The sequence below is a fragment of the Esox lucius genome, chromosome 22 (genome assembly GCF_011004845.1).
Source record: "Esox lucius isolate fEsoLuc1 chromosome 22, fEsoLuc1.pri, whole genome shotgun sequence".
NCBI lineage: Eukaryota > Metazoa > Chordata > Actinopteri > Esociformes > Esocidae > Esox > Esox lucius.
This window is the reverse complement of record NC_047590.1, coordinates 17,301,886-17,326,115: the sequence shown is the minus strand read 5'-3', so window position 1 is coordinate 17,326,115 and position 24,230 is coordinate 17,301,886. Positions and strand designations below refer to the sequence as shown.

General features: G+C 41.8%; 3 protein-coding genes across 5 annotated transcripts; 1 reads left to right on the top strand and 2 right to left on the bottom strand.

Annotated features, from left to right (window-relative positions):
• Nucleotides 1–501: 501 nt before the first annotated feature.
• On the bottom strand, nt 502–4,693 carry LOC105023736 (G-protein coupled bile acid receptor 1). Of its 3 annotated transcripts, none has more exons than XM_034289616.1 (3): nt 4,548–4,693; nt 4,335–4,448; nt 502–2,427 (listed from the first exon to the last, which is right to left on the bottom strand). In XM_034289616.1, the coding sequence occupies exon 3, from the start codon at nt 2,268–2,270 to the stop codon at nt 1,269–1,271; it is 1,002 nt and encodes a 333-aa protein (XP_034145507.1). In that variant the 5' UTR covers nt 2,271–2,427; nt 4,335–4,448; nt 4,548–4,693; the 3' UTR covers nt 502–1,268. The 3 variants fall into 3 exon arrangements, with proteins under 3 accessions (XP_034145507.1, XP_034145506.1, XP_019897698.1); XM_034289615.1 differs by lacking the exon at nt 4,335–4,448 and adding an exon at nt 3,928–4,029; XM_020042139.2 differs by lacking the exon at nt 4,335–4,448.
• Nucleotides 4,694–9,957: 5,264 nt separating this feature from the next.
• On the bottom strand, nt 9,958–14,370 carry aamp (angio-associated, migratory cell protein). The gene is made up of 11 exons (XM_010893156.3): nt 14,003–14,370; nt 13,696–13,839; nt 13,298–13,417; nt 13,052–13,191; nt 12,800–12,944; nt 12,622–12,705; nt 12,287–12,402; nt 11,935–12,035; nt 11,629–11,719; nt 11,353–11,507; nt 9,958–10,766 (listed from the first exon to the last, which is right to left on the bottom strand). Exons 1-11 carry the CDS (start codon nt 14,091–14,093, stop codon nt 10,691–10,693), a joined length of 1,263 nt encoding a protein of 420 aa, XP_010891458.2. The 5' UTR covers nt 14,094–14,370; the 3' UTR covers nt 9,958–10,690.
• Nucleotides 14,371–15,866: 1,496 nt separating this feature from the next.
• LOC114830086 (histidine-rich glycoprotein-like) lies at nt 15,867–16,672 on the top strand. The gene is made up of 2 exons (XM_029116868.2): nt 15,867–15,979; nt 16,342–16,672. The coding sequence occupies exons 1-2, from the start codon at nt 15,867–15,869 to the stop codon at nt 16,670–16,672; spliced, it is 444 nt and encodes a 147-aa protein (XP_028972701.2).
• The last annotated feature ends 7,558 nt before the right edge of the window (nt 16,673–24,230 follow it).

Here is a 24,230-nt window from a genome sequence, read left to right as displayed (position 1 = left end):
TAATTATGTTAATCAATACACGGATTAAATATTATGACAAATAAACTGGTGACTTGAATGAAATATTATGACAAATAAACTGGTGACTTTAACAAGGATTGTGTAGATTTATTTATTATGAATTCCTAAAGTGCACACACATTGTACAGAAAGTACAGGGTTTTGAATGTACATGAGGAAAATGTCAATGTATGTGCCAGCGGCCTACACGTCTACATTGTCATAATGCGCTATCGGAATTATAGATTAATAGAACGGGAGCTATTTTTTTATTAATTTTTTGGGGGATCAATCTGAGACCCGGGGCTATTCATAAAAGGACCGGGGCTATAGTCCCGGACGCCCAGGCTTAACGACGCCACTTATCTTCCTTTTCTCAAGCTTGAGCCTAGCCAGTCGGCTAGCTCTATTGCAGTGAGTGTATGTAACTACGACGATGGCCCTACTGTTCGTCCTGGCTTTGATCTCAATCGAAAAAGAAATTCTTACGGATTTAAAATCAATAGAGAAGCTATATGAACCTGCCCCTTTTATAAAGGACAGGAGAATGGACTACGTTTTTAAATGATAACTGTAATGGTGAGTGGAATGTTTGTTTTAATCTACAGCCTGCTTTTTGTTATCTCGTTATATCAATTTGAATGCAATGTGTAAAATATAATTTCAACTTTAGATCACTGGTTATGTGGTAAAAACACTGGATTTTTTACTGGATACATGACATATCGGGTTGTGGTGTTTTTTTTATTGCATACTTGGAGATAGAACATCGAAAAAATAATTATCTGACAACATTTACTGTCCATGGTCTTGAAACAATGTGAGTGGTTTAATTTATTCCGCCACACCTTGAGTGGCGGAAGAAACACAGGCATCCGAGTTCTTGATCTATATGTATGACGTCTAATCTTTATCCGCAACTGAGGGCCTGGTTCCTATAGTCACAGTTCGCCACTGTGTACATGTATGATGATGCCTTGAACGTCCAGAGTCACTCATCCTTCCAATACATCTTGTTGTGGCTAAGAGTTAGCATACGTGGTGAGCAAATTCTGGTGGGCATAAGAGAGATGTGGCAACCCTACCACTCCTGCACAGCTAATCAAATGTGTTTTTTCTGCAACAGTTCCCCTAAACTGAGGTCTAGACAGACTAGGGCCTACCACTGCGCTCAGAGCGTACTCCATGAGTAGATCCAGCTACATAATCCATGTGCAACAACCCAATAATTCCAATAGGGTAATAGAAATGACAGCTGCCTTGGTTAATCAAAGAGCAATGTCCCCAGAGTCGTTCCTCCATCTCCATCGGTCCCTGAGTTTATGAAGGACTTTCCTCAACGGATCCGTGTACTGCCTATTGGCCAGCCCCAAAACCAGCGGTACCACGGTCATGCTGCCGATCCCAGTGCAGGACAGCACAATGTGCGTGGTGGAGTTCCCTTGCGGCTCCTCGCTGAGCAGGAACGCCACGCCCACGTGCGTGTAGATGATGTAGGGCACCCAGCAGGCCAAGAAGGTGAGTGACACGGCAACCACGCAGCGAGAGTAGCGTAGGTTGAGCTGCTGCTCCTGGTAAGACGCCTGATCCCCTCTGGTCGCTACCGAGCGGTGCAGGCGGCAGATGTCTTTCATCTGGCCACGGGTGATCCACAGCACTCGTCCCGTCATGCCCGCGATGGACAAGATGGCGGGCACCAGCAGGCCGTACACCTCCAGGTAGATGAAGGCGTTGGGGAAGACGTGTTTGTAAGAGCAGCATTCTTGGCCTGTGTTATTGATATGACGGTCAGACGCGGCTCGGTTGTTCCAGCCCAAGGCGGGTAGGGAGGCGAAGAGCAGCGGCGGCGCCCATACGGCGAACAGCGCCAGCGGGAAGAGGCGGTGAACCCACATGCCGCTGTAGTGCAACGGACTCACGATGCACATGTACCTCTCATAATGAACCATCACCAGGTTGAATAGAAACGCCAGAAACAAGAAGTTAGGAAAAATGTGAACCAGGAGACAGGAAGTAAAACTCAGCGAGCGGCTTAGTCCCATCCAGGGGACGAACGGCAGGGCCACGCCCGTACACAGGTCAGCCACCAGCAGGCTGAGGAAGAAGTAGTTGGTGGTGTTGTGGAGTTGGCGGTTGCAGGCAATGCCCAGGATGATGACAAGGTTGGCCAGGATGATGGCGGTGGACAGGGGCAAGGTGATGACGTTGATGAGATAGGCCTCCCTCCAATTCGGCGGTGGGTCTGAGGAGACGTTGACCTGATCAGCCATTTTCTGGTCACTGTGACTGCGTTCTTCTGCGGTTGTCCTAGCATGCCTGACCTTCTCCCTGACGGCTATGGAGGCACCCACGGCTCCCGTTAAACTGCAGGTAGACTGGAAGACAGACAGACAAACGGACAAGCAGGCAGGGAGGGAGACATGCAAACTGAACGACAAACAATGCAGACAAGAAGTGGGTAGACCAACATTCAAAAAGGTAAACGGAGTTAGTGCACAGGTATCTATTCAGAGCCCAAATTAAGTAATTTTTATAGATGGGGTTTGCAACGTTTTCGGGCACGAAAGCATTCAATCAATCAAAGTTCTTTATAAAGCCCTTTTTACATCAGCAATTGTCAAACACCCATCCTGAAACCCCAAAGAGCAGGTAACAACAGGGTTGATGCACAGTAGCTAGGAAAAACTCACTAATAGTTAATAAATGCATGTGTCCAGAGATTATCAAATCTCTACTCATGGTTTTAAATAGGTTGATTCTTCTCTTTTACGTTCCAACTCTAAATCAAAACTTATGAATTATGGTAATATTACAATTACAGATTTCAGAAACAACATTTCATGAGTTAATTTCAATTATTAAATCAGAAAATACTTTTCTATAAGTCTATAATAAATACCTGTGGTGTATAACACGGGTATAACATTACATCACTTTAATGCTGAAATTGCAAAGGTAAGTATTCAATATTAATAAGGCATCTCAAATTTGGAATTATATTGCAAAACGCTATGGGTAAGATGTTGGCTGTAGAACACCTCAAACCTCCTTGCTTAATTATGTAAATTACACTGGGGAACAATTTCAAACTTAATTTCTGTTGAGTGGGATTTTTACTTGATATAGACTAAATGTATTTAAAAAATATAGGCAGTTTTCTTCTAGCAAGTCAAGTTTTTTCTTTACAGCTTAACCTCTGAAAAAGCAAAATTGTATTGTTTGTCCATAAAAGTCTGTACAAGTGGTTAGTAGACCTTATGTACCTATTATTATTTTTTTTTTCTGATATTGTTACTGTTCAACTTATTGTAAATTCACATACTTATTTCCTTTCTTTCAGATCATGGCTGCCTCTGTTAGCTGTGGCTATAAGTGCCTAAACAGCCCTGATTCTTTTTGCTATATCTTGTGGCAGTTTCACCATTCCCAGTCAAAGGGCAAACATCAGCGCATTTGTCAAGCAAGCCTCTTGAACATCTGGATTATGATGAAGACTTCAGTGACAGCAATGATTTTGAAATTGAAGATGACTCAGTTCGTAAGGGATTTGATCAGCATGACATTACAGTAACGATACAGTTACAACATCCTTTGTATGAACAAAATAAATTTGTATAAACATTACAATCACGCAATGTATTTTTTCCCTAATGTATGTACATTTGTAAAACATTCTATAAAATAAGCACAGATTTGTTAAATGCTGTATTTTGATGTTTTTATTTTGATGACAAAGCGAGGGTATCTTGTAGCGCAAAAAGTAGATGTGAAAAAATCAAAAAACAGGTGTCAGATCTAACTCAACGGAAATTGTGTTCCCCAGTGTTATCGACTATCTAGATGGAAACGATATCTAGCAAATACATCAATTCCACATTGCAAAGCTTAGTGTCCATACTAGAACATCGTCTGATGCTCTGTCCCTACCTTATGAGTTAAAGCTGTTTACAGCTTCTTTATGATGCATTTTGCTTAGTTGTTTCCTAGAAACAGATGAGGCACCAGTAAACTTCTGTAGACCCTGTTCACCTTGAGAAAAGACCGAGCAGTTTGACAGTGGTGAGATAGGCGGCCTTACAGAGATACGTGGCTTAATGTCCTTTTATGGTAGAACTGTAGCACACGGGATTCAGTATTAACAACTATAAACTCTTCTTGTCAATTCTCTATAGAAAGGCATTAAGTCAAGAGCTTCATTTCTTTCTTTGAAATGGAGGGTTCAATCAAATGTACTGCTCAGAAAGATTTTTGATTAGAGCAGTGTTTCAGTTCCTGGTGACCAAAATGTGTGCACACACTTTTGGTTCCCAGACACCTTTAGGTAAAGGACTTACAAACAGGTTCTTCAGTTGTCCTCATAAGAGATCCCTTTGTGGTTCCAGAGAGAACAGTTTTGGGTTCAAAAAGTGTTGTTACTGGAACCAAAAAGGGTTCTCCTATGGGGACAGCTGAAGAAAATGTTTAGATTAAAATAGGAACATATGTAATGTTTCTTTCTTCCTGTTTAATATGTCCAATATTAGATATCTACTGAAAACCAAACGTACCTTTATAGGAAAAGTGAACCCGTGTAGAAAAAAGTCATTTTCAGAAGCTCCTCATAGGCAGCTGTGTGCTGCTGACACTTTTTGCCAATATCACCCTTCAGATCTCAAGCAACAGCCTTAGACCACACTACACACTGTGTTGAATGTAACCCCCACACTGCGCGGAAGTCCAAGTCTCTCTTAAAAACCTTGTGGTTGAGAAAAGAGAGGCAAGCAGCGCAGGGGCTTGTTGAAAATGTCATCTGGGTCTTAAAGGGAAAGTTCATCCAGAAAGGGAGATCTGTTCAGGGGCTTGCTAGCAATGCATCTGGGTTTTAAAGAGGAGGTTAACCCACAGAGGGCAAGTTGGAGAAGATATTGTGAGGGAGTAGAGCACTAATGTAACCTGTGGCACACTAGAGACACCCATCAGGAATGGGAACGAGCTCTTTGAAAATATTCTCCTGTTTAATACATAATGTCAAAGTGAAATGGATGAACGGCGCATGTGTAAATAAACTGAAGCCTTATATCAGTCATAAATCAATAATTATTGGCATTCATTAAGAATCAAAATAAGTTCTAGACTTGTGTGAACTATGTGTGGAAAATTATCTCACGTAGGCAGTGCTGTTAAACGTATTTCCTGTTTCATAAAATCTGAATTTCCACATTATGTGAGAAATGTCTGAAAATTGTGTAAGACCTGGCCGCATCCCCAGGAGATTTGGTGATGTGAGAGCTGCTCATGTCACCAGGAAATGTGATTATAATATGATGATGACTGGTCACCTGAGTAAAGAGTGACTCATCCTTATCAGGCCATCAGGGCTGCATATATTCATATTTTAAAATATGTTGCTACACAGACTAAACATTTCAAGGATCTAAAGTAATTTAATAAGACAATTTAGGATTGATTTATATAAAACAAAAAACTTTCCCACAATTTTAGCCCTGTTGCCTAAACACAAACATTTCTTAATTATTGTAGGATTTGCCATTACTCTTCATTTGACTGCTTTTTCTTTGTTTTCAGATCCAAGTGTTCCCACACAGCTTGAAGGTTCAGGTTGAGGCTCTGAGGTGGCCAATCTAATACCGTGAGGGCTCCACAGATTTCGCTCCAAGTAGGGCTTAATCATCTTTTCAAATGGTTTTGGGTCATTACAGTGATGAAAGATTTTGCCAATCAGTCAAATCAGTTTCTTGTAGAACTAAGTACACTCACGGCTGAACTGTACTTTGGTGCCGGATGACTCTGCCAGATGCTGAGCAAGCACTTCACTAGATTTCCTTCTGTTCCTCAAAAAGGGCACTTCAAGTATTGTCCAACAGATGCCGACAGTTTTTAGAATCTCCCAATGCATTAACTTGCCCAGTTTCTTTGTATTTCTTGACGCCATTCCTAGCCGTCTCGCATCAGATACCCTAGAGGGCAAAAATAAATTATTGAACATATTCTAATGTTATCTAGTGTTTTTATAAGCAAATAAATACTTACTACCCAGAAAAATAGATAAAGTGTTTATTGAAGTGGTCTTAGAATTTTGCTTCAAACTGCATGTCCTTTTAAAACATTTATATCTTACAGTATGTAGAACCAGACAAACATCATTGAATATCTGTGGAAGATCGTCAGGGCTTCCAGTTGGCCAGTGGTCTATAAACACAGAAGACCCCTCCCTGCAGCAATAGTTTGGACAATGGCAATCTTAAGACAGATTGTTCTCTAGGACTGGGCCCCATGGCTCCCAAAGTGATAACACTTTTTAAACACAACTCCTCTCCACTGTCTGCTAAGGAGATATTGTGCAGGGATGACAGACACCCAAAACATAGAAGGACAAGCATGTAAGCACACGATGCCAACTGGAGAATAGTTCTAGAATTAGAATAGCAAAAAGCCATTTATAGGAATGATTATACTGTTATCAAGTTCTCTAGAAACTTCTGTAAATTCAGTGGCTATCCAAATCAATGTGTTCAGTCTTCAACAGAATTCCCCACATCCTCTTCAATTTGCTTAGTCTATTTAACCTTGTAAAAGGCAATAATGTTTTAAATATGATAGCGTAATATTGTAATGTAACTGACATGAGAACAGATAATTGTATCAAATAAGTAAGAAGACATTAATTGAATTTGGAAATATTAAATGCTTAATGTTGCCAATTAGGAAATAATCATTTTTCAAAAGGTCTATGTTGCATAACAATAAAAGTTTTTGTATGTCAACCACATCTACTTCTGTTTTCAGTTTTCAATTAGTTCCAGCAAGGAGCCAGGAACAGGCAGGAAGTGATAGGAAGGAGAGTAGGTTTACCAGGAAGATACAGTAGGGGACGTCAGGAGAGAAGAGTTAGAAGAGGGACCTAACAGAGGGGGGTTTATAATTCCAACAGGGAGACAGAACATAAAAAGACAGGAGAGTGTCAACAAGCAGGACAGAGGACATTTACGTACTTTGTTTCTCCCTGGAAAGAAGGCTATGCATCATTCTGATTAATAAACGCAGTTCCAGTCTAGGAGCCCAGCTGGACAGTGACTACATCCTAAAGTTCAATTGCTAGCCGACACACATCGGTCTCAGTTAACAAAATTAAAAGTACAATGTACTGTAAACCAAATCTTTAGAGTACAAATCTTTTGTGTAATTCTTTGAGAACAAAATTATTTAACAACGGTCAATGGAAACCAAAATCATCAACTGATTTACAGGCTAGATATAAATTCCCACCAAAAAGTAAAAAGAAGTAAACAACTGAAATCAAACAAATGTAATCACGGCAACTCTTAATGTGACTCAGTAGTATGCATGGCCCCCAGGTGCCTGTAAGCACTCCTGACAACGTCTGGGCATGCTCCTGATGAGACTGTGGATGGTGTCCTGGGGGGATCTCCTTCCAGACCTGCATCAGGGGATTGGTGAGCTCCTGGAGAGTCTGTGGCGCTATTTGGCGGTGTCGGATGCACCAACACATAACGTCCCAGAGGTTCTCAATTGAATTCAGGTCAGGGGAACGTGAGGGCCAGTCAATGGCATCAATGCCTTTGTCATCCAGGAACTGCCTACATACTCTGGCCACGTGAGGCCGGGCATTGTCCACCAGCGGAAGGTCTGACAATGGGTCTGAGGATTTCATCCCTGTACCTAACAACAGTCAGGGGACCGTTTACTAGCATGTGGAGGTCTGTGCGACCCTCAAAGGATATGCCTCCCCAGACCATCACTGACCCATCGCCAAACTGGTCATGCTAGATTATGTTGCAGGCAGCATAACGTTCACCATGGCGTCTCCAGACTCTTTCACATCTGTCACATGCTCAAGGTGAACCTGCACTCATCTGTGAAGAAAACGGGGCACCAATGGCGGACCTGCCAATTCTGGTGTTCTCTGGCGAATGCCAGTTGAACTGCATGGTGCTGGGCTGTGAGCACCGGTCCCACTGCAGGATGTCAGGCTCTCATGCCACCCTCATGGAGTCTGATAGTTTAATCAGAAACATGTACACCAGTAGCCCAAGGAGCAGATACCAGTCCTGCTGCTGGGCTGATGCCCTTCTACGGGCCTGTCCAGGTCTCCTCATGTAATGGCCCGTCTTCTGGTATCTCCTCTGTGCTCTTGAGACTGTTCTGGGAGACAGCAAAACCTTCTTGTGAGGGTATGTATGGATGTGACATCCTGGAGTAGCTGGACTTCCTGTGCAACGTGAATGAGTTGCAGGTACAACCTCATGCTACCAGTAGTGACACTAGCAAAATGCAAAACTAGAGAAGAATTGCCTGTGGCCACCACCTGCAAAACCATTCACCTGTTGTCACCTTAATTTGCCCCAAAACAGTTGACTTTGATTCACAGTCGCTTATGTTTCCTAACTGGACAGATTGATATCCCTGACGTTTAACTGACTTGGTGTTATACTGTGATGATGAAGTGTTCCCTTCGTTTTTTTGAGCAGTGTATAAAACGTCACAGAAATGATAACAAATTGGACTGGGTCCCCGAACCAACATTTACCCAGTTTTCTTTGCAACCTCAGCAATCTGGTCATTTCTGAGGTAACTTTGTAGAGGATGCGGACTGCGTGAACGATTTTAAGAAGTAAGGGGGTCTCTGGGGTCAGGAAGGGAATGGTCATACAGGCTGTATGAAGCACACTCATGTAGACAAACACACTGCATCCCTGATAGGCTGATTTTGACATGAGCAAACCAGAAGGAGAAATGAAATGCTTGGTCCCACAGTCCTGAGACATTTGTTTGTTTAGTCTCTGATGGAGAGCTGTGAGGTGGGAAAAAGGAGCAAATAGAGAGGAGGGTGACCAATGGAGTGAGGCAATAAAGAGATGGGAAGATATAGTGGAAGGGATCCTTCCTGTGTCTCTGGTTGCAGCCCTCTGTCCAACCCTGAATCCTCTGTGCCTGGGTTTCATCACGATATGCGTGACCAATCATGTGGACACACTGAAGCCTGGCAACCAACCACAACGTAAGATAAATCACGATCATTCACCTTTGTTAACACACACATGATTAACTCCGGGTCCAGGGTAGCTTCTGTTACAGCCTCTGTGCTTGGGGTTTTCAAAACCATATGAAAAGGCAAATCCTGACAAACAACTACTAAGAGCGCCTATAAAATGTGATAATGTCTTGGCCTCTCTGTTATACTGGCCCTATTTCCCCCACACAACAGCCTCCCTAAAGACCAGTTTGGTAAGGATGAAGACACTTCACAAGGATTGGCATAGCAACCAGACAGTGGCCACTTGGTTAATGCATTTCCTGTTGATAGGATCCATGTGTGTACATACACGTGCCACCGCAATAAAACAGCCATGTCGTTAGATTTTCACGACATTGATGTCTACTTGAGGCTTTTCCAAGGTTGTTTTCGACATAATTAAGTCCCTCAGACTTGGAGGGACTTGGTAGCCCATATCAACAAGATATCCCTGGAGAAATGAGGGCATACTGTCCTTAACAGTCTTCCGCTTTGAGAGTGGTTTCCTTATTTAAATCATACACGTACCACATTTTTCTTTCTGACTTACATTATTAGTAAGAACATATATTAAAAGGTCAGCATAAACAAGATAAAACAGTAAAGTTAAACATTTGAGTCATTCTATCCAAGTCATGTCTAGGGCATATACAAAAAGGCTAGCCTAGAAGCTCTTTTGGCACGGCCACCCTGTAGTGCGGTTAGATGCGTTAGTTGCACCCAGGCAAACTTACGACAAAGGGCAATTTCCTGAAAATGTCGCCTTGATGAGTCAGTGGACTTTATTTGTAGGTGGCACTTTTTAGCTCTTATCATTGCAGTGTTCTAAACAACCCATATTCAGTCACAGGCAACGCCTACCATAACCTTTTAAGTGTGTGTGGGAGGGGTGATCGGGGAAATAACCAGGACTCCCTAGGGACTTGGGTTGAAAACATTTTAATGGTTCCACCAAATCACAGAACGGAGACCATGACCCAGTACCGCCACTTCACATTCCCCCTTCCTTGAGGTAAACGCACATCTGTATGCGATGGGATGGGTGAAAGTTAAAAGTATTACTTTACCCAACTCGACATACACCGATTAATTACTGCTGCAAAGGAAGGAAGCATGGTAGATGCATTTGAACAGGGTCCAAAATATTTACACAGGAAAGAGTTGACATGATTTTGGGTGATACTGAAAAGATCAAGATCCAAGGTGCTACTGAAACAGGCTTCATCGCTTATTGGTAGATGGGTTCTAACATCACCATCAACCTTTTTGGATACATATCTTTAAAGGAGGGTGCTACTTGAGAACCCTGAGCAGAAGTGCAGTCTGTTCTAGAACTCCCTACAACATTGCAGGTCTGGTGTAGATCATAAATTACACACAAGCCTACTAACGATGCAAGACATTTTAAAACTATCAGTCGAGAAAACACAATGAGAGGCCAGGATTCAATCTGACCATGCTTCAACAGTGCACCATTCAAAGGCGAGCAGAGTCGAGTGAGTATGAAGCGTTGAATCTCTGAAAACAACAGAACGCTGCCTTTAAGTCGGATTGAATCTAGCTAGAAGTCCGTTCATCCGCTTGTGGCTTTTGCTGACAGGGAGAAGTAGCAGGGCGAGTGCGTGTCCCTCCCCATCTCACCATCGCTTGCTCTCATTACCGGTCTGGTCGTTGGAGGCAGAAAACTTTGGCCTGGTGGTCTCCGGAGGAAGTGACCACCATGGAGGCTTCTCTGTGAGTGAACAGGAACAGACGAGAAGAGTCAAAACAGACCAAGCATGAACAGCACAAAACTAGAGAACCACACATTCCCGAGATTTGTTCACTGCCCAGATTGAAAATGTTAGGACTGCGGATAAGAGCTTAAGACAGGCACCCACAAAATCCACTGCTGTTGCCTACTTACAGAGAATACATATCACAACAGGACACTTATTATAATCATTATTACGGGATCCGATGGGATGCCTGTTCAGCTGAAAGCACAATCTGTCTGAAATAATCAGCTTTTTCAAAGACAGTAAAACGTACCCGTATAATCACCCAATGCTGATTTGCAATGGTTTGGTTGGCTTATAATCAGCTGATCCCGAGTAATAAGATGATGGGTATAATCACTAGATAGCAATTAGTAACCGTGGCTAAGAACACAGAAATACATGACAGCTGTACATGTTCAGAAATACATGTTTGCCCCAAAATTCTCAGCTCAGGGAATCAATCTAGCAACCTTTCAGTCACGGTTCAGACACTAACTACTAGGCTACCCCATCAGCGTGAGGGGCGTGCCGAACGACGGCCACAGGATGCGCGGGTACCTGTTGAGTGTGAAGTCCAGGATCTCTGCCCGGTGACCACGGTACTCTGACACCATGGTCCCTGAACGAGCGTCCCACAGCCTGAAAACCCCGTCCAGACTGCAGGTGGACACCACAGAGGATGACTCCTCCCACTGCAAGCGAACTATCCCAGCCTGACAAGCGCAGCACACACACACACAGTTTTAGAAGACAATATAAAGGGCAATGTTTCTCTATGATCCTGAATAAAAGGGGAGGTTTGGTTATGATTTGGGAGCCTGTTGGAAGCCTTACCTCGTGCTGGCACTTGTGTCGAAGGACCTGGGAAGAGAGGTCGTATATGGCCAGGGTCCCATCAAGATAGGCTACGGCTATGAGAGGCAACCTGGAAGACAGAGAACACAGCTCTAGTTAGACCATCTGACCAGTAACCAGACAGCTGCAGGGTAAAAATGTGAACATTAAATAAACTTATGGAAATGCCTAAGAGGAAGACGTCACACTATTTTCAACTTTCCTGAGCCTATTGTGAGTTGCTGCAAGCAGACAGGGTGACAGATAAAACAGGATGACAAGGAAGAACAAGTCTTAAGTTCTTACACATTGCAGAATCCCACAGACTCCACTGAATTGGACTCCTCCACAGCCTCCTCCTGGGAGGTGCTACCTTTGCCTCTGTCTAGGGAAAACACCCCCAACACCTACAGTAAACACACACAGACAAATCCCCTTATAGGGCAAAACTGAAGGAAAATAAAAGGTAGCAGGAAAGCCTGTTTACTAAATCCATAACATCCGGGTCATTGAACAAGATGAAAAATAACCTCTCCTTGTGAATAATACATGCCCATTTCCCTGTCACTTCTGAAGTCTCACCCGCCATCTGTACATACAGTTTTACATTTGTATCGTTTTATGTGTTCTCCATTATTCAATAGTGCCCTCTGCCCACCTTGCCTGTGGCGGTGTGGATGAGCTTGGAACAGCCATCGACGGAGCCCGTCAGCACCAGAGAGCCGTCCTTGTTACACGCCAGGCACGTCAGTGCCCCCTGGTGACCATCATGACCTGAGGCAACCAGAAAGAAGACAGGGTTGAGAGAGGGTAGAGGTTGTCCAAGTAAAGGAAAGAAGAAAAAAAAAAGAGCTGGGAATATGATCTATAACAAAAGAAAACCATGTAAAATAATTCCTCTATCATATTCACAAGGTCATCCGCAGTTATTAGTGGCCAGTGGCGCGGATCCTTGCCCCCTACTCAGGCAAACGACAGCGTGGCCAAACTCACCTTTAATCACATGGCTGGCGTTTCCCAGCTTCAGGTCCCAGAGTCGTACCATCCCGTCTTCGTAGCCCACCACCGCTCTCTTCCCTGCAAAGAAAACCCAGAGGTTGTCCAAACTCGCAAAGCCCAGATCACAGCGGAGGCCGCTTAGCTAGCCTCGAGCTACGGCCATTTCGCTCACCGTCCGGGAGAACCTTTCCGCTGGTGGCCTGGCATCCGGGGCCTTGCAGGGTCTTGCAGTCACCCGCCGGAATCTTCCACATCCACACATTGCCGTCCGCCGTGCCCGCCAGCAGTACCAGGGCACAGGGGTGCCACTCCAGCCACTGACAAACACAGCGGGAGAAGCACTTCAGGTGACGACACTTCTAATCGACCTAGCTCACGTATGGTATGTTCGCATCTTGTTCAGCCAGGCCGCGTTCATCCTCACCTCCAGGTCCCCGACCTCAAAGGACCACACCTCTTGCTTGGTCTCCACCTTCCAGACTTTGATCAGTCCACTCATATCCCCGGTGGCCACCAGAGAAGAGTCGTGGCTGAACTGAGCGCTCGTCACAGAGTCCTTATGCCCTAAAGTGGGGAGAAAAAGGGGGCATGAAGCCGGCATTTGTTTATTCTGAGCTCAACAATCCTGTAGCGCGAAGATGTTTCTGTTTAGAATGTCACGGGGACTTGCCTGTGCATTCAAACAGCACTTCCCCGTCGCTGACTCTCCAGACAAAAGCCTTGTCGTCTTCTCCACCAGTCACAGCCAAACTGTTAGTAGCAGGGTCCAGACTCACACAGAACACAGAGCCTGGAAACCACAAGATAATGGGACTACAAGGGGTCTATATACACCCATGGCCTATCATGTGATTTTTAACCTGCAGGTTTCCCTTAAACACCTAGAATAGTTCAAATGACTGGGGAGTCAAGTGGTGTGGTGGCAGCCATGATGGATGCAATTTGTTCACTGCACTGTGGGGGCTGGAAAGACAGGCAATTCCACTGCACCAGTAAAAACCTGCTAAACTGTGTATTCAATTAATCATTTCTTAATGGAAGACCACTACATCTTGAGTTAGTAAGTACCCGTGTGTTTGGTAAAGGTGAGGTCGCTGTCGTCTTGCACGGATTCCTGCTCCATCTCGTCCTCTGTATCCCAGTCTTCTTGCTCATCGTCTCCGTCCCTAGTCTCACCGAAGTCAACGTCCTCAAACTCATCAGCTAAATCATCTAGTTTGGCCAAAGTGGGAGGTACACACCGTATTTACTACACATGTGGTTTACTTTGACACTCATGGGAAATCCAACAATGTACATACGTTGCAAAATCGACAAGACGTCCACGTGATGTTAACATTAACAGCTAGCTAGCTAAACATTCGTGCATCATTACCTGCGCTTTGTTCCGTTTCGTTTAGGTCGATGACTTCTATGATTTCTTCGTCCCCATGGAGCTGAACCGAATTTTCGTCCGAGTTGTCCATGGTAGTAAGCTAAAACGTTACTGTAGTTGTTACCTAGCAAGGTGGCTAAATTAGCTCGCTCACTAACCTCTATAAAGTTTGCTAGCGCAATAAATGTAGTGTTTACCAGGTTTAGAAATTACTTATCACAGTTAAAACTAAAAATGTTCTTGCTGCTGACAGTAGAATATGCTAGGTACATAGTAAAATAAAGTCAAAACATTGTCCCCAATTTATTTTTCTTTACATGTGGGGAGCTCTCCAGAATCCTGTGGCACCCCGTGATGACGTCACGAACATATGAGATATGATTGGTATTTAGCCCAGTAAATTGGCACTCCCCCTTCATATAAACAACCAATCCATGCCACAATGAACGGGACTTCGTTAACGTCATTGGAAAGGAAAATCCTAAAACCTCCATTAGATGGCACTCCGAGGTCAAGTTTTTGTGCCATGTCAAGTAATTAAGATAGTTACCTGAATGTAGGTCTACAAATTAGATTACTGGATATATAACGCGTTAGGTGTAAATAATGCAATTCACTATTATATTAGTCTGTAAGATACAATTTAGTTACAAAGATCAATCAAAGTTATAAAGAAGGACAGTCATGGTGTGATTTTGATTTGTTTGAGGACAGACCATCCACAGATACAAACTGATATCTCTCTGGTAGATAGGATCTAAACCAGGCAAGAACGTGTCTGACTAGGTCTGGTTACTCCCCCGGTCACGGCATAAAGCAGGCCAAGGTCCCATCCAGCTAGCCCCACCCAGAACAGAAAAGGGACAGAGGGCCCATTCCTCAGTTTAGGCATTTCAATGTGCAGAAAGACATTAGAAATGTTGGTTTTATTTGGTGTAAACTCCAGAGAAAGGTGATATAAATGTAATTGATAAATGAATACAGGTATGTTTATTGCTCCTTACCAGTGGACCTTTGACCCAATAATTATGTTTTTTTTGTGTATGTTCATGCAAAATTATCTTTGGTTGCTTTACATGGTTGCTAAACTAATCCTAATGAAAAGTCAGGAGTCCAAAATATCTAGAAAAAATTTACTGCATTTTAGATCTCACAAAATCTTAGTAAAAATGTGCTTCTTGTTCAAGAAATTGCTTGCTTTATTTGCTAGCTGGCAATGAGCTCCCATTCACTCCATAAAAGAGTACATTCCTTGTTGTAGAATTACCCATAATGCAGTGATATTTAGCTCAAAAGGTAGAGGCGTAAGAAAGAGTGATTCTGTCAAGTTACACTACAAAATAATCTAGTGGCAGTTTTTTTTATTGTACTGTGAATAAGGCGTTAAGCGCAATCTACAGTTCATAGTTCAAATAGGATAGTAGGTTATTGGGAGAAAAACAGCACTTAGCGTAGAGGGTTCTATCTAAACAACAATAGATATACTAGACAACAATAAATTAACATTCAAAATAAACTTATCAGACTTTTATAGAGTGGGAGTTCTCTTGCTGTAGCTATAAGCACTATAGGGACTCTACTATAGAAGACATTGTTCAGATTAGTTTCTTGTATAAACAGTATCATGTTGTCATTTATTAGTTTGTTCAAAACTTTCACATTCCAGAAAGTGAATATAAGCCCCATTCTCCTCTCCTTTACAGTTCATAGGGTGTCTTGCTTTACGAGTATTTTAATAAAGTATTAATGTGCTTCAGATAATCTAGGTGTTGGAGAGGACGACAAGGAGGAAGGCAGAATGAGGGTATCTCCAGGCTGTCCCAATGACACAGGAACCAAGGAAGGAGAAAGACAGTGGAGTAACATGCCTCCCAAACCGCCACGGGAGGCCGTCCCAGAGACAACGCCGCCACCCAATCACAGTTTGTTTTCTGTGGATGATGTCACCCTTATCCCTCCCCTAACACCTCTATTTGTGTTCGTTGAATTTCCATCAGGGCCTTAAAAACGCACTCAGTGTCTGTTCCCTGTGTCTCTCCCTGTTACATTATATATTTATATAAAGAAAGAAATTAACCAAAACAAATGCAGCTGAACTACACCAAAGAACGGATATAAATTCAGTCATGCAGGTATATACACAAACACCCGAGGTCTGTGCTGGACCGCACAAAAACAAACACATATAAACATAAACAGATGAGAACGAGGAAAGTTAACGACGGGAAGATGCTTTCCTCAGGGGGTGTTAATGGTTGGGCAATACATCAATAAAAATACCAGAAAAAAGAATTTCAGAATCTCAGAATCTCATCAGGGGTGCCGTGATTACAACACAGGGGGCTGCACCCCAACCACCAGCACCCCAACCACCAGCACCCCAACCTCCAGCACCCCAACCACCAGCACCCCAACCTCCAGCACCCCAACCTCCAGCACCCCAACCTCCAGCACCCCAACCACCAGCACCCCAACCTCCAGCACCCCAACCTCCAGCACCCCAACCTCCAGCACCCCAACCACCAGCACCCCAACCACCAGCACCCCAACCTCCAGCACCCCAACCTCCAGCACCCCAACCACCAGCACCCCAACCACCAGCACCCCAACCACCAGCACCCCAACCTCCAGCACCCCAACCTCCAGCACCCCAACCTCCCGTGGCTGTGACCACCGGGAAAGTGAGTAAGCGCTTGATTGAGTGGGTTATTTGTGGTATCTGGAACACTCAACAATTCGTGACCTCCTACCGTCTCATTTATATTTACGTAATAGCAGAGTCTAATACAGACTGATAAAAGGCGAAAATACCTCAAAACAAACAACGACTGAACATGGCTACAGTGCAATCCTTTCAGAGCATCATCAGAAAAGATACGCAGCGTCAGGCTTGGCCAGTGAGTGAAGATGGAGGGCCGTTATTGCGTTAAAGGGATACATATGCGATGTAATACTACCTAACACTACAGTTTAGGTGCTTAATTTGGACACTGGTCAGTCGTAGTCAGTTGGTGTCAGTGATCCATGCAATGTTTAAACGGGGGGATGAGACTTCTAACCGGGGTCTTCAAGAAAATCAGCCAATGAGATTCAGTCAAATCCAGTTGACTACATTAAAATGAAGCATGCCTTTAACAACGATGTCCGTAATAAAAAAAAAAGGGTCTCGCTTACGAGAGGACTTTATCCATCTCTATGGGATACGACCTATAGGTCAATTTGGAATAAGTCACCAATTATGACGTTTTTTGGAAATCGATTTGGCTGTCCAAAGTAATTAAGACAATTTGTCATTCTGTCCTAGAACCAGATTGTTAATTCTATTTGCACCCTGAGTACCAGGATGTGGCAGGCTGGAAGCCCCTTTGCACCTCTTCATTTGAATATCTGTAAAAGCACTTTGTGATAACTGCTGATGTAAAACTGCTGATGTAAAAAGGCATTATAAAATACATATGATTGATTGATTAATTCAAGTGGTTGATGTTAAAAGCTTAAAATGTGTCGACACAGAAACCTGCTGAACAAAGATTTCGGAAAGCAATCTTTTGTTGAACTCTTAAATGGATAGTGCAGTCTGTTTTAATGCATTTTTACCACAACCTAACCTAACTAGCTCACACATTGATATTGACTTTGGTGTTATTGTGCAGCTATATTTTCTAGCCACCTAGCCTCTGAGGTGTGAACAGCATAAGCGTACCCTGCCAGCCTGTGTATGTGATGTCTAGATTTTGTATATTTTGTGTGTATATTATATGTGTGGATAACCCGTTTACATTTCGGTTGGACCATGTGTGCAATTGATAAGGTAATGCTAAAGGTAATTCTAAAATAAAGTAATAATTGAATGTAATCCAAGTTCCAACTTTGCGCATTTAATTTTGACAAACTTTAATACTCTACCTTCCCTTGAACTAGTTGGAAAGACTTTTCAATTAGCTCCTTTCCATAAGTGCTAAGAGTGTCTGCAGTGTATTCTTGTCACACATTAAAGCATGTTTTCCTCTGTGTACTTGTACATATATCTTAGTTTTAATATTTTCCACATTATAGAATAATAAAAAATATAAAATAACCCATATGGAATCATGTAGCAACCAAGAATGTGTTGTACAGATCAAAATACATTTCATATTGTAGATTCTTCAAAGAAGCCACCCTGTGCCTTGATGACAGCTTGGCACACTCATTGCATTCTGTCATCCAGCTTTATGATGAAGTGAACTGGAATGCATTTCAATTAACAATTGTCTTGTTAAAAATGTATTTCTTACATTTCTTAAATTCTTAATGATTTAGGGTGGGTATACAGAGAGTGACAAGGTAGAGTGGGTATGCAGAAGACCATTATCATGTCTGTACTGTAGTAGTGGCAAGAACAGCTCAAATAAGCAAAGAGAAATGTCATTCCATCAATACTTTAAGACTTGAAAGTCCGTCAATCCACAGAATTTCTAGAGCCTTAGAATCCGGCAATAGATGCAACTCAGATTGCAGACCAAATAAATGCTTCACAGAGTTCAACAAAGAGACACATCTCATCATTAAATGTTCAGAGGAGACAACGTGAATAAGGCCTTTATGGTTGAATTGCTGCAAAAAAACAGTAGTAACAAGAGACTTGCTTGGGTAAAGAAACACGAGAAATTGACTTTCGTCTGATGAGTAAAAATTTTAGATTTTTGGTTCTAATTGCCATGTCTGTGTGAGACATGTGATTTCTCAAATGTACCTTAGTTCAAAATTACCATAACAGACAGAATGAAAGAATGGAGGATCTCTGCATGTGTGGTTCCCATTCCCAATTGCTGGTGACACTGTGATTTATTTAGAAATCAAGGCACTCTCAACCTTCAGAATGCTATTTTTCATTTTCCCCCTCGAAGATTTCAGTTTGTTTTTCAATTGAATTGTTCACATTATAGGTACTATTAAAAGTGGAAGAAGTTCTGACATGATTTATCTTTGTCTTATTCTTTTGCATCACAAAAACCTGGCATTTTAACAGGGGTGTGTAGACGTTTTATATCCACTGTACATACAACACTGCCAATGCTATGTTGCTATTATTATTATAATACTGCCTCTTATTATTAAATTGTTGCTACAATTACTGTATAGTTCACTTATCATATTTTGTTTGCATTGTCAAGAAGGAACCTGTAATTAAGAGTGTTGTTTTGTAGCTTACCTTACTCTATGCATATAATTATTGAAACTCAAAACTAATGCCAGTACATTCAGGGAGCACTTTTCAAAGTTCAAAAGAGGCTCAGGGAAATATATTGATAAATAAATATCTATTTTGGGGTTCTGTGTACTGTGTATTAAAAAATAAAAAGACACAGAGCCATCACCAGGAATTATGGGCCCATGAAAAAATATATCCCTGGGCCCCCACACTTCTAGATGACATTGATGTTATTACAATCAATGAGCTTTGCCAAGCCATGGGCCCTGTGAATCATATCCACCTTTCTCCGCATTAGTGGCAACACTGCATAAAGGGATAGACTGCATGATAACTATAAGGAATAAACACTAAAAGCTCAAATGTGTGTCAATTGTTATACGGCACATGTATTATAATATTGTTTCTCTATGAATACATAAAGGAAACATAACCAACATGAAGTGTATTTATTGGTGGGTATTTCCTCTTTGTTCATCTAAGTTCCCTTTAGTCTGAGGGTCACATATAACAATGTTTTTTGTCCCACTTGCCCAGGCAGATGTGAGAGGGATTATTCCAGCTATCAGAGGGACAGGGCTGGGAAGTAACTGATTATTTGATTTAAAAAAAAAAAAGTTACATTTTTTCTGCTAAAATGTTACTTTTACATGTGGACTTTGAGGAGATGTTTGGGGAAGAAAGCATGGTTTCTGTTTGAGTTTTTATTTAAATTAAGCAACTTGCACTCAGAACAAAATGAGTATTTTACAATGATCCTACTGAGTCTGGGTAAACCAAAAGTTATGTTACTTATCACAACATCAGTCTATTACTCACAAATAATGCTTTTCTAAGAGTGAAAATTATAACACAGGAGTGCTATTATTCACATGCGCACACACACACACACACACACATACATTCTCTATCTCACTCCAACACCAAGCTCCTTTTCTAATAGGGCCTGGAAGCTGTTAGAGAGAAGGGGAACATAATTACTGTATGCAGGTCTGGAATCCTTTGATGGAAACTTGCGGACTAGTTGGCTTTACTGTAAAAATCTTGCTCTGCTTTTCTTTAATGAGGACACTTTATGGCCATTTTAACACTTTACAGTGCCCCATTTTCCTTAGCTTCCCTGAAATGTAGAATCCATTTGCAGACCTACAGCCTAGGAAAGAGATTTGTTTTTCAATTTCGTGATTACGTGATTCAAGGCACCTTTTTTCACTCACAAGATACACTGCATTCATGTTACAAATGGGCATGGCTTAGTTGGCCTAGTTTACAGGCTGTGGCTTATTTACTTCAGTGCTGTTGTACCAGTTATTGTCTTCACAGCAATAAGACATTGCCAGAAAGGTGTAGACAAAATGGTGAAACCCTGTCTCAGTGTGAAATTCACACCAATCTAATAAACTGCCAATTGGTTCTTGATGGCTGTATATGCTCTGTTGTTCCACAGCGTTTATCATTGTTTTACTGTAATCAGGGACTGCAACCAAGTCAGTTCCTGGACTAGAAGGAATTAGTACACAGGTTTTGTATTTTCCAGCTATAAACTCCATTGTGTAGTTACAGTCTGTGTGCTATGTTTCAGTGATTTGTGGCTGATACTGGGTGAGGAACAGACTTCCTTTGGCAACCACTAATAGCCAGTTAGACTCAGACAGGCCTTGTGCTCTCCATTCACTCTGCTCTCAGTGTCTTGGCTAACTTCAAAAACCATAACCGCAGGTCTAGGGACAGTTTGAGTCTCTACACTCGCTGTAGTTTGGCTATCTGTGGTTGGATGAACTGATCTCCAGTCAGTTGCTGGATTGAATAAGAGCTAAGCCATGTGTATTCACTATGCTTTTTCTTCAAAGGTCTCCTAAACTTTTCAAAGAACATTTGGTTGTGTCTGTAAAATCAAACAGAAATGAACTGCAATGAAGTCTGCACTCCCCCACCATGATGGAAATATCCATGGCAAACTTGTCTTATGCTGTATCTACCATGTTCTTCCTTACCTTTGACAGCTAATGCTATAGCTCCCATGGCATAACTTAATGTCAATGATAAAGGTCTCCTAACGTTTACTATCCAGGGCTAGGGAATATTTTGATGGAGTATTTCTCTGTGCGTTTTCTTGCCACAAAGTAATTTCATTGCCTTTTTACACCGCTTTCTAAATGCAGTTTGTGTAGAGAGATGTCATACTTGATGCAGGAAGATAAATTGGGTCAGTGGTGAGAAGATGATGGAACGCTATATTTGTATGGAAAGTTATATTTGCATGGGATCAGAGAAACAATTGACCTACAGTCTACATTCATATGAACAAATATTGTCGTGCTGATGAGTTCTGTATATAGATATGTTATACATTTTGTATTTGAAAATAACTTGCAAATAAGGATGACTTCCAACAACCTCTTCAGAAATAGAAAATCTGAAGGTGGTAAGTCTGTCATGTTTGTTCAAGAGCTTTTGTAAGTAGTGACAATTCTTCAACCAATAAACATTTTCAGAGCTGATACATTTGCTTATGTTGCTAATACTAGTATTAACTGGCTTGCTTAACGCTGAAAATGATCAGACAAGATTTTTTACAATAACGTAATTGTCAAACTGGATTGATATAATCTTTTGGTTGAAAGGGTAAAAGGTCAGAGCTAATACATCACAAATTGACAATTCGGTCAATGACAGATGCTCAGAGAACCAAATTGTAAGGTTTGTCAAGTAAAATGTAATTCTGAGAACTAGTAGCTTCTGATTTAGATACAACATTTTAGTCATTAAATGGACACTTATCCAGAGGGACTTACGTGAGCAGTCAGTGTTAAGCACTTTGTTCAAAGGCACAATGACAGATTTTTAGCTTGTTGGATTGGTGATCCGAAGCAGGAATCATTCAATTACTGACCCCAGACTATAAACCCAATACCTCCAATAGCAGGTGAACAGACTTCCTCCAGGTCATTTACACATACATGAATAATGCGCCAAGCTGATCTAATTTTAAAGCCCCACACAGGCGCATGCATAATAATGTAGATAATGCACCAAACATTTTTATTGTTACCAGGGCATAAGAATACCTTTTTACGGCAGATTCTCGATTGCATTTTAAATAATGCATTGATATAGCTAGTTAGCTTGCTGAGATGATTACACAGAGAGCACAATTAGGTTATTTGATAGCTTAATTACTGTGTGCTTGTTATTGGACACAGTTACACTGGAATAATCATAATAGTCAGATAGGTGTGCATCTCTCAGCAAGTAATATTGTTCCTTGTTTATATTTCCAGTCAGTTTGCGGCCTAGGGTGGTCCTGTGATTTAAGCTTTGCTTGTAGTGTTCATGTACAGCTGCAGTTTGGGTTTAAATCTGTCTCACTGCCCTTCCAGCAAAAGGCCCTTTTCTTTCATCACCGTAATAAAATCTGTGTCAGTCTGCTTAGGCATAAACGAAACGAGGGTCCCTGTCTAGGACTGAAATTAGGTTAAAATAGCGCCAGAATAGCCCACTGGTGGGTGTCTACAAAGGTCTGCCTTCAGTGTCCGAGAGGAGTTGAGACATTACCTCCTAGTTGAGAGCTGTCCATTCAGTCACAGGCATGGCAGCTAATGCTCTGAAAACCGAATGTTAATCAGATATTCATTGTGTTTTGACCTGGTAGCCGTAGGCAACATACACCAACCTAACTGCCCCTTTGACATCATACCTCTTCATCAGACCTCATCTGAGAGACATTACCTCAGACACGCAGACATCACTTCATTCCTCTTTGCCAGCATGTTCCTAAAGGTTACTGCTGTTGTCATTCTAATGCCAGTCATATAGTTCCCATCTGCTCTGAAGCAGAGGGATAAGAGAGTGAACAGTGAGTGTAAACTTTTCCACCTGGGTTGGGTGCAGTAGGGCCAGCCTCTAAAGGCTACATCTCGCAGAGATATCGTTATCTTTCAACATTATCGTAAATGTTCTCACGTGTTGGTCTTGATATGCTTGAAACCGCTGATTCACCTTGTAGAAATGGCAAAGCATGGATAGCATTTGAAAAATCGAGGTAAGCCCTAATGCTGTTTAGTTACTGGACAATGATGATGGTACTCCAGAACAGATACACCCTAATAATAGGTCCATAAACATTTCTTTTTATCAGTCTAATAGTAATCAATGCCTTGTAAAGAGTGGAAATTATTGGCTAGTACGACTAGTGTTGTGTAATCTACTTGGATGTAGAAGAATAGGTTACATATAGGATTATTACTATGTGTAGAGCGATTGGAAAAATGGCTGCAGAGAGATTAAATATTTAGCTTGTTATTAAAATATGTATATATCTTCAAAGAATGAAAAGGGGGAAAAGATCCCTGTGGTTATTCTATAAACAGCTTATCGTTTTCAGGTTTGCCAGTATGAGACATGTCTTCAAGACCTCTCGGTTACATAACGAATGCAGGGCAGCTCATCCAGAGAAATTATAATCCTCTGTCACTATGGATACGGAAGTCCCAACAGGCCTTCAGTTGTAATGGGTGAGTGAAATGACTAGCTAAAGGGGGCCGTCCTGCTCTATTCGTTCCCAACTGGCTTGCAGAAACGGGGCGTTAAAAAGGTCAAAACATAACAAGTATCTTTATTAGACAATGGATGTGAATTGTTATTTTTGTTTCTTTTAAATTGTATGCTACAATCAGTTCAATATCCTGCAACTGATTATTGATAATTTATAGTATATGGTTATAACTGGCCCACCTCTTAATTCTTCTGGAGAAAACTAGAAACCTAATCCTCTTTCAACAGTAAATATTTCATAGAAAATTGTTATTTACACAAGCATATCTTACTGATTGCAGCTTTAAATGTTTTTTTAGTGGTGAATGAAAAATAAACAAATCTGGATATAATTAGTGTAAGGAATGTTTTTTCAAACAAAGAAAAACTGACCTGGAATCACCAACTTCTGACTGTGCATTTGCGCTATCTCGTGTCTAAGGATGGGTGGATTAGACAGATAGCCTACAAGTTGGCATTTGCAGCAGCAACCGCCAACAA